The 10820-nt window shown below is 41.7% G+C and overlaps 2 protein-coding genes across 3 annotated transcripts; one reads left to right on the top strand and one right to left on the bottom strand.

Annotated features, from left to right (window-relative positions):
- Positions 1-834: 834 nt before the first annotated feature.
- On the bottom strand, positions 835-5007 carry snapin (SNAP associated protein). Its single transcript, XM_027030575.3, has 4 exons — positions 4860-5007; positions 2609-2655; positions 2375-2493; positions 835-2098 (listed from the first exon to the last, which is right to left on the bottom strand). Exons 1-4 carry the CDS (start codon positions 4973-4975, stop codon positions 1991-1993), a joined length of 390 nt encoding a protein of 129 aa, XP_026886376.2. The 5' UTR covers positions 4976-5007; the 3' UTR covers positions 835-1990.
- Positions 5008-5073: 66 nt separating this feature from the next.
- On the top strand, positions 5074-10777 carry chtopa (chromatin target of PRMT1a). 2 transcript variants are annotated; one of them, XM_027030573.3, is made up of 6 exons: positions 5076-5365; positions 5978-6068; positions 7156-7306; positions 7614-7794; positions 8991-9128; positions 9838-10777. In XM_027030573.3, exons 2-6 carry the CDS (start codon positions 6004-6006, stop codon positions 10035-10037), a joined length of 735 nt encoding a protein of 244 aa, XP_026886374.1. In that variant the 5' UTR covers positions 5076-5365; positions 5978-6003; the 3' UTR covers positions 10038-10777. The 2 variants fall into 2 exon arrangements, with proteins under 2 accessions (XP_081560971.1, XP_026886374.1); XM_081704845.1 differs by having other exon boundaries at positions 5074-5365; positions 5978-7306.
- The last annotated feature ends 43 nt before the right edge of the window (positions 10778-10820 follow it).

Genomic DNA, 10820 nt, shown 5'->3' with positions numbered 1-10820 from the left:
GTTCTAGCTCTGAGTGAATAATCATTTTTAAATCGTATATACTCTATTCACGGGGAAAGATTTTCTTCACTCCTGTTGTGCAGTTGGACTAATATCTAATGATTTGTCTATTTTTAAAATGGATCAGCAACTATGAAAACGTTAATAAATTTCCTAGTAAATACAAGCTAAACCTTATTGTCAAACCTGAACAGAACGGCACGCTGGCTGCCACAATACAATGTTAATATTTTATTTTACCACACTACTGACCTAATATGGCATAACAGAATCAAACATTCCCTCAAGTAACTCTCTTTGCCTGTTTTCCTGGATATTTCCTCTCAGCTGTCTGTTATACATCTGTCATTATTTGAATCACATTTAGGGAGCCCTCCATGTGAGACTTCCTTCTCTTGACCTTTAACCAGGTCAAAAATCCGTCTCTAACCCACACCCTTTGAGGCTAAAATGGGGTCATCTAAAACAGGCTTTCTGCATCTTCAATTACAAAACATTCATTATTTACACAGGAGAGACACATAGCCAACATTTTGCTGCTGATTCAATTATACGACAATCTACTGCTGAGACTGCTCAGATAGTTTAGAGGTATTTTATTCCACCTTAGGTTTAAAATTTTTGGCATCTTGAGCCTAAAACAAGCTAATTTTAAAATTCCATCAGTATATGTCAGTATACCCCTAAATCCCCCTTCCAAAAAGAAAAAGGATTATTATAAGTTCTTTAATATATTGATTTAATTAGGTGGAAATTGTAGCTAACTTAACAAGCCGTGAACAAGCCAAAGTGTCATAGGTAAAAATCTGAGCAAACAGACAAGATGATCACAGGTCAGTTCCAACTGTGACAAACGTATTTTATTTCTCTGTAATTTTAATGCTTTTAATTAAATCATTTTAAATACACATATTTCTCAGACATGAGAACAGGATAGAGATAAAGTCAGAGATAACGGTACATATATTTCAAATGTATTTTGCACATGTGAACTAAGGTTCCCTTAAGCATTTGTGTGAATGTTTGAATTTTACCACACATAAACCAACTAGCCTTGGGGAACGTGTGTGAGGTGCAAGCTGCGATTTTTAATTTTTTTCAGCTGACAGCATTCCCATGAAACTGAATCTACTGTGTCTTAAATGTCTGGAATGCTGGTTTAGAATTCCATGGACCAATTCTTCAGTAGGAAATAGGATGTTTGCATTTCAGTGGCATTTTAGAAAGGATCAGGGTCATGGAACACTACTAAAATGATCTGATATGAAAGCAGCCTAAATCGTAAAGACAAAGAATGACAAAATGATATTAAAAAAACCAAAGTAACAATGTAATTATTTCAGAACTGAAGTCTTTTTACAGATCTTTTGGTCTTTCTTCACATATATGAATTAGAATTAATGCTACGTCCACATCAAAAGCAATGCCAAAACCATTAGTGTGGACATAGTATTACTTGACAACAGTTCACACTAAGGTTAGATTACACTTAACTAAAACACCTATTATTGATGGCACTACTTAACATTAACAAACCCTGAACTTCAGCATTAACAAACCATGTTTACAAAGCAATATATTAGCATTTTCCAAACTGAAATCACACTGAAACCTTCCATGATTTAGTAATATTTCTTGCCTTTGTTCTTCACAGCTTGCCCAAGTTTTCAATCTATTTGGACATTGTTAGTTATGAAGTCTAGTAACACGTTTCATTTTTTTATACTTAAAGCTTATTAATGCTGAGGTTCATGCTTTCTTAAATATTACCTACTCATGATTTTACATTTTTAACATCCATTTGTTAAAAAAGGAGCAGATAATCTAATAAACAGTACCCCACATCAGCTGTTGCTGTGCATAGCCCACATAATGGCTCTGACCAGTTACAATAGCACTGTGTGGCACTTGGCACAGTGTACCAGCGTTTCAGTTCAGTGATATGATTTGGTTCAGTGTAATGATTCAGGTCAATGTTCAGTTCAGACCATCACGGCTTGCTGGGAGGCCGAGTGGAAAACGCTCCGGATGTTTCAAGCATAGTTTTTCTGCGAGCAGTCTCCTTAGCTACATTATGGTTCAACCGCCGTAAGCGCTCCTGTGATGAAGAGGAGAAGAAGAGAAAATAACAGCACAATAATTAAAATAAGAACTACAAATAAACTACACTTTTCCAAATTATTCCTTTTTGCGACTCCACTACACCTGTTCTAGCTCATGAATCGCCTGATAATTAGGTAGGTGGTAAATAAAACCATATCTGCTTCACTCTCACTCACTCTCTCTCGCACGCACGCACACACACACACACACACACACACACACACACACGCACGCACGCACGCACACACGCACACACCAACACAAAACTTACTTGAGCATTCTGCAGTATGTTGTTGACCAGAACCACTCTACGTCTTGCATTAAGCAGTTTCTTAACATACGGATCTAAATCAAGGGCCACCTTCTGGTGTTCATTAATTCTGCATAACTCTGAAATGAAATGTGTGCAGAGAAAAAGCAAATAATTATATCACAAATAATTCAAATAGCTTTTATTATTAGCCAGGTAGTTGTTATTTGCAAGCACCACCATACACACTGTTACCTGCTGCCAAGTTGTCAATATGTTCTCTAAGTTCCACTTGACTCTCTCTGTGTGGAAGAGGATGAGGAAGAGGGGGCGAAGAAGAAAGAAGAAGAAGAAGAAGGTTAGACTTATATAGTACCTTTGAAGATGGTCTACTAGTAGAATTTTAAACAATTTTTCAGTGCCCAGTCTTCATACTCATAGTTAAAACAACATACTCAAACAACAACAGTAGCAGCAAATAAAATGCTTAAAAAACAATAACAAAAACAGGCTTATGTAGATGTATTCAGTGAAGAAGACCAAATGTTTACATATCCAAAGCCTCAGCCAAACATCACAGTTCAAGCTGCTAAATCCCTCAAGAAAATCCAGTTACTCTAGCTTCCACATTCACTGTCTTTCTCCAGAGAACAGCCAACTATCAGAGAACATTGTCATTACCTTGTTGCTGGGTTCACACAACACACAGGAGGACTAATCAGTGGATGGGCAAAGGAATACAACACCATGTTAGTGAGATTATATTAAATACAGACATTAAAAGGCTAATAAAAGTGAAACACCTTCTCAGCCACTCCCTCTGACTGTGACCTTGCAGCAGTAGTGAGGCTTCCAAGAGCTGATGAACCCTAAAGCTGTTTTGCCTGGAGACAACAAACCCTGAGTCACCTGGAGTATTGTACTCCTAGCTGGGTCACCTATGGCAAACTAGTTTGAGGTTCCAGGCTAACAGCGATCCAACAGCTAAGTCCTCAATGGCAGACTTCAGAAAGGCAGAAGACACTCACTGTCTGAACAGCTATTATGGGCTGCAGCGAGGCAGTGATCTCTGGTCGCAGTGGCTTTCCCCTCCACCAGATCAGGGTCAATGACCCCCCCCCCCACACACACACACTCCACCAGATCAAGGTCAATGACCCCCCATTCCACCAAATCATGGTCAATGATGCTCCCCACTCCACCAGATCAAGGTCAATGATCAAATCAAATGACTCTGGTTTTAAAATTTGCTCATCTGAGCTACATTCTTTTGTAAGTCACTCTGGACAAGAGAGTCCACTACATGGTGTAATTGTAAATGTTGTAAAATAGATTGCTCATTATAGCCTACACGCACATGGCTGTACATTCATTTTAATTCTGAGCTATTTGCAGTTGCCACCTTCAATATGAATAAATAGGAATATACTATTCTGTAGCCCATCAAAAACAATTAATTTGTGATGGCCCTGATATATATATATATATATATATATATATATATATATATATATATATATATATATATATATATAATTAATTTAGACTAGCATGCATTTCAGCTGTTCATAGGTGTGTAAAATCATCAGCCAAACAAAATAAGAAATACATTTCATTAACCAAAGCAAAAAAAAATAAAATAAAATCACTAAACATCAAGCAATGTATCATGAGTCAAAGATGTTTATATAAAAGTAATAACAGTTTATGAAAGAATGGTGTGACAGGGAAATTAATGAAACACACACATAAAATAATAAAATAGGTAGGGGCCCAAACAAGAGAATGATGAAACAGTGAAAAAGTCAAAGAAAGTGGTGTTCTATGCCTATAAATATTTCGCAGCATAGTTTATTACTTTATGACAAGTAACCTAGACCATTTACATATTTGGCATTTAGCAGACGCTCTTATCCAGAACGACTTACAAAAGTAGATCGCACTTCCTGCTTATAGCCGTGTATAGAAATACAGGACGGATTGTTCCTCGTTAAGAGATGACAGGTATTACATGAGGTGGGCGGCAACGTTAACATAGAATTAATAGCAAAGCACAATCTATAGCAAAGTAGTGAACTAATATTTAGGAATTCTGCTTTTCATACAGTTTGTTAGACAGCAAGCCCCTAGTTACGGAGGTATTTTACACTCAAACTGCTTGCTCACATTTGCAGGCATATCAGACAGACGTCGTGCCTGATACTAGGAGTAAACAAGCCTGGTTCTCTTGTGTTGTCTTAAGTGAATATTTTTCGCCATATTTTAAAGTCTAAAGAAATCCAAAGTAGCTATGCTAATCAGATAACGTTACTGTAATAAAAATAGTTGTTCATTATTTAACAATATCTAGTAAATGTTACTAAAACATGTTGCTACCTAAATGTGTTTGAGCAGGTTACGAGGACTGAGATGTGCTAACATGTTAGCTAGCTAGCTAGCTCGTCAGTGTAGCTGCCATTTCAAAAACGCGAGTTTAAGGCAAGCCAAAACAGCTGCATTTATTTACCTCACTGAATGCACATGTAGATCAAGCTGCTGAACCGCTGGTTTTAACAGCTGCAAGAGACCTTCTGCAATTGCGTCCTTCCCCGACGGCGTCTCGACGACAGCTAGCGCCGCCATCTTGCCTCCCTTGCCGCAAGGTCGCCTCGCAGTTCTCGCGGTGTGCGACGTGGACACGCGGGACCTTCGTCATCAGCAGTGCCGCCATTTCCCCCCTCGCGCTCGTCCATTAGCCCCATTTTGTGATGAACGAGCAGAGCGACTGTTGCAGCAGCAGCTTTGCGTATACAGGAATCGCCAGGTTTCCGTCGAATATAATCTGTTTTGTTTGATAGTTTTCTGATATATGACAAAAAAGAGGGGCTACATGAAGCCGATTTCAATAAATTAGCTTAATCGCGGATGAGTAGATCGAACCGTTGAGTCCGTTAGCGAGCTAGCAAACACGAGCGTGTAACGTTCACATCAGATCTGCGCTTAACACCATTAATCGACAACTAATCGATCAAAGTAAGTAGCTAAATGTGTTCAGCCGCACTGTGACATGACAAATAGGCTATAACGTTTAGCCAAGTAGCGTTACTGACATGCCAATTACGTCCGGTAACGTTATTTGCTGTGTAGCTAACCTAGCTAAATTAGCTAACGCTAACTAGATTGTCAAAGTCGTTTATGGGCATATAGGTTAGCTAACGAGGTAGCCCACGACGAAGCAGTTTCCATTGATAAAGGGCTATCCTAGTAGCTAGTTAGTTGTACGGGTATATGTAATGATATAATTTAATGCGTTTCTGTAAACATTAACCGAAAATTAGCTATACCATAGCTATTTAGCCAAGTAATTTAGATAGCTAATACATTAGCTAGATAGCTAGTTGAGAAAATCTATCTATGCTAGTTAGGTACCTTGCAAGCCATTTAGCTAACCTAACGATACCTAGCCATGTCTAAAGCCCCCTCTATGTCAATAACTAGCTAGATACAGCGGCTAACTAGCTGTTCGACTGCCTTAAGTGATGTTTTGACAAATTAAGGTTTTTTTTGTCAGCCTTTGTTTTTGTTAATCGTTTTCTCTATTATGGCCAAATTAGTTCTTTCTAACCGTAAAATGTCCTACGACAGGAACAAGGCAGCAAGTCTGAAGAAAAATGAGTTCCCCCTCTACTCAAAAAGTCGTGCTGAAAAGCACCACCAAGGTGTCCCTGAATGAGCGGTGAGGATCCACGCATCCTGACAGCATTATCTCGAGCCCAGGGGGAGCAAACATGCAGAGATACTTAAGGCATGAAGCAGAAAGCCGTGTTCTGTGGAGGTCAATGAGGGGCAGAGACCAGGCCAGACATGGGACGCTATAATGCGCACCGAGTGTGTGTGCTGCTCACTCAACACGGCATCAGTGATACGCTCATGTAGTACTGGTTTTGTGGAAGGTGACCGCTAATAACAGGACACAGAACCGTTGGGTCTCGCTGGTCCTCTTGTGTAAGCAGTGCACACCCTGAGGTGAGAATGTTGGTAATGGTGGTAAAAGGTAAGCGACCTGCACTTGAATGCACTGCAGAAGAACCTCTCCAAATATGGGAACGAAGAGATGAGATTAAGACAGTGGATAGTGGGCATATCCAAGCACACCATCATCCATGTTTCTTGCCCTCTCACCCAAACTCTCTCGCTTAGATGCACCTTTTTCCTCCTCTTCCTGTCAGTCGGTCTTTTCTTGCTCTTCCAAAGAAGGCACCCAGTCCAAGCCTGGACGTGACCAGTCTCCCCCTCCATACCCTTCCCCCTCCATCTTGTGAGCGTCACACAGGAACAGTGCACTTGGTCACGGTCTGGGTTGTAAGTGGCTGGGTTGCCAGACACCCCTCTAGTCCTGGGCTACCTTCCCCTGTGTGAGCCGAGCCTGATGATGCCACACCTGGGTGATGGGGGTCTGTAAGTGGCACTTGTTCTGAAAACAATCTCTTTTTTCATTTGGTTTCTCCTCTTTACCATCAGCTCTGTCTTCTGCTTTTCTCTACTCTTTGATGTTTTTGTTTAGTTCTGCTTAAACCGCTGAAATGTTGGGGTGTCTCCTGACTTTACAGAGAGAGAGTACAAGAGAGCAAAAAAATGGCGTTCACTGAGTTGCTGCAGGTTTCACTGTGGCTGCGTCCATGGCGTGTGAATTTGATTTCCAAACATCCTTTCCTCGTTATCCCCTTCTCCCTCTTTTCCTCCTCTCCCACCCCTTCTCCCTCTCTCTCTCTCTTTCTTTCTCTTCTTCCCTCCTCCTTGCTCCTCGGGTTCTGTTCCGCAAGCTTCACAAACATGATGAAGAACAAGCAGCCGACGGCCGTTAGCATCCGGGCCACTGTGCAGCAGCAGCACATGGCCAGTGCTCGCAACCGCCGCCTCGCCCAGCAGATGGAGAATAGGCCCTCTGTGCAGGCAGCCCTGCAGCACAAACAGGTGAGGAAGGGGAGACCCAGGGCGCAGACCCTGTTTGTGAATCTAGACTTGGGCTGAATATTAAAACACATGAGTTGAATGATTCGTTACTCCAAATGAATGCCAGCGCAAACTGATTAAGTGCCTTGCTTGCTAAGGGGCAGAGGTGGTGGGGTACAAATTAATCCAGATTCATTTGTTTGTTGTGTTAATCTTTGATTCATATATTTTAGTGGAATTAAAAAAAGTAAATCTGTGTACAATGCCTTGTAGCTTCTGCACAGGTTATAATTACACTTTTAGCTAACTTGGTATTTCCTGTCATCAGAGCCTGAAGCAACGGCTTGGGAAGAGCAACATTCAGGCCAGACTGGGTCGGCCCATTGGGCCATTGATGCGGGGGGGTGCAGGAGGGCGTGGCTTCGCTGTAGGAGGACTACGTGGAGCTGCACGGAGCCTGAGGGGGAGAGGAAGAGGTGGCACCATGAGAGGAGCGATGGCACTCAGAGGTGGGCAGCTCCAAGTCTGATTCAGATCAGGTCTGATCAGTAATGCTGTCTCATGTTTTACAGACATGTACTGGTGCTATTCGTATAGCTGTGCTATGTTTTTATACCTCAAGTCAAATATTTATTTGTGGTAGCTGTATCAAGTGTGTTATCTTTATTGCTGTTTTCAGGCACATTGGAAGTGAGAGTAGTGCAAAAATGTTATTTATCTGAGGGTAAAAGCTGTGCTGGGTTACAAGGTCACAGTGTACTGCCACTTTAAGGGTCACAGTCTTGAGTGTCATTACAATTTGAGATAAAGTTGTTTTTTAGAACAATTATCTCAGCACTATAGTGCGAGTTATCAGTTTCATGGTGTTTGTATTGGCACTTGGCTACAGGATGTTTTTCTTTGGAAATTTTACTAACTCAGAATTTTTTCAAGTTAGTAACATTTAATGGGCAGTGGTAGCTCAGTGGTTAAGGTACTTGACTAGTAATCAGATGGTTGCCAGTTCAAGTCACACCACTGCCAAGTTGCCACTGTTTGGTCCCTGAGCAAGACCCTTAACCCTCAATTACTCAAGTTGTACTCAGTCAGAATTGTAAGTCAGCTAAATGCCAGAGAATGAAATTGGCTGCTTTTTCTGGTTGTGGCGATGGCCAGCAATTGTTACTCTTGGTTCCATGGAGGAGAGTTTTGCAATCTCACTGCTGCTCTCTGCAGTTGTCTTGGAACCTTAAGCCCACCCCCAAATATTTGGACCATTTTTATTGGTCCAGTCCATTGTTTTATGGCATCCCTCCTCCATGTTAAGGGCAGTTATAGCGCAGCTGTGCTGACCAACCTGTGGATGCCTATCCTGAGATGTGCCATGTGTTGGAAAGGGGGTACCAGCTGGGTTTTTACTGCTGTTCCACTGTGATCTCTGGCCACAAAGGTTAAATGGCAACACACTGATGGGGAAACGTGCTCTTTAAGTGATTTCTCAGTGCTGGTTCCATGTTCATTTACTTTGTAAAACAGCCCCCCCCCCCCCGACCACATACAGGACAAGAAACTTGCTATCTAGGCCTAGTTACGCTGCGTGACTTCTTGGTTGTTTTTACATATTTTGTTATTTCTGTGTGTATTGAAAACTTCAGACCGTTGTCACCTCCCTAACCCCTTCACCTGGAGGTCATTTGTTTGAACTTTAGCCGTGCTTTGTTTGCAGGCGTGGGCCAGCTGAAGGGCAGAGGGGCAGCCGGGCGCATGGGGCTCCGCCGAGGCATGCGCCAGAGGGGCGGAGCCACTGGGAGAGGAGCTGTTCTGGTTGGCCGAGCAGTAGGACGTGGAGCACCTGGAGCCCGAGGTGAAGAACTGGAAAATTTAACCATTGTTTTGTTTTGCTTTTTTTTTTACCCTGCTGATGAGTTACAGTTAAGGTAAAAAATTAACCCCTTTAAGAAATTGAGTAAAATCCTTAGATTTTCAAAGAAAATCAGCAGTACCATATAATAACTTCCAAAAATATAGGGAAAAAAGATCCATTATCTTAAGTATTTTACTGATGCACTGATCTGAAACAGGGGGAACAAAAATGACAAGGAAAAAATGCTAACAATTCTGACAGTTAATCAATGGTGCAATTTTTGCATGGACTTTTATCTTGAGCTCCCACCATATATTCTCTAGGATTGAGATCTGGGCTTGAGAGCCACTCCAGGACCTTGATTTTGGTGTCCTTCAAAAGCTTTTGGAGCAATGTGGGGGTGTGCTTTGGGTCCTTGTGTTGCTGCGAGTCAACATAATGTTCTTTATTCACGGCCCTGGGCACTCATACAAGGTTCCCTGTCCCTGAAGCAGAAAAACTTCCCACAACATTGTGCTCCAACCACCATTTTTCACTGTGGGGGCTGTGTTTTTCATGTTCAAGGTCTTTCCTTCACCAATCACAGCTGAAAAAAACTACCATACAACAGAGTGATAAAACAAAATAGCCACTCAAAAAAACCACAACATCCAACCATGTTTAATTTTTCTTTGTGCTCAGCTTAAGTGATGGTGAACTTGCCTTTCAGGGCGTGGAGGTCTGCGGGGTCGAGGGAGTTTTCTTGGACGGAGCCGTGGTCGGGGCAGAGGCAGAGGAACAGGCCGCCCCACTGTGACAAGGGAGCAGCTGGACAATCAGCTGGATGCCTACATGTCCAAGACAAAAGGCCACCTGGATGCTGAGCTGGACGCATACATGGCCCAGGCAGACCCTGAGAGTATGGAGTGATTGTGACTGTGCTCTGTGAACTGCAGGCACACAGACTGATGCATTTTATGATGTCAGTTATCCCAAACGGACAGCTGTAACAGTCATGGGCATATAATCCTGAACTTCCAACATTATCCCACTGACATTTGGGCTGAAAAGTGTCCACAAAGGTACTTTAGAGATTTGTATACACAAACCTGTGTTAAGCTCTTCTGCTTCTGTTCCATAGCAGTGAGCAGGTAATTTGAAACCTAATACAGAAACAGCCTTAGAGCAAACCTTTGGTAGAAGTGTTGATCATAGGGGGGTGGGGGGGCTTTTGTTGGATATTGTTAAAGCTTGTGTGCTCTGTAGCTGAGCTTATCCTGTCTTGTAAACAAGATATACTTTGCAGAGGTTATGTATTACAAACCTCCAAAATGAAACAGACCCAGTATACCACTATCTTAAGTCCCTTCCTCAGTACAATATCAGCCTTTGGAATTGTAAACAGGACTTTAAGGAAAAGGGGGATATCTTGGCTGGTTTATTTTGATACAGGCTTTGTCCCTGAATAAATCAAACTGATTTTTCCCTTCCCTTTTATTATAATGGTATGTTCTTGTGACATGGCAGAGTTTTAGCTTTGGGGTGATGTTGAATCTTCTTTTAAAGAACTGTCGAATGCAAAATATCCTGAAGTCTACAAATACCCTGAACCCACCTTCCGTTTTTACTGTTTTGGCTTTTAATAAATCTTGGCCTTGATGGACCAAAAACGTGCTTCTTCTTGACTTAAATAATAAATATCCAACTAAAAAT

Source organism: Electrophorus electricus, chromosome 2 (genome assembly GCF_041902795.1).
Source record: "Electrophorus electricus isolate QZ-2024a chromosome 2, ASM4190279v1, whole genome shotgun sequence".
Lineage (NCBI taxonomy): Eukaryota > Metazoa > Chordata > Actinopteri > Gymnotiformes > Gymnotidae > Electrophorus > Electrophorus electricus.
The sequence above is the reverse complement of the archived record's forward strand: the minus strand, read 5'-3'. Positions and strand labels throughout refer to the sequence as shown.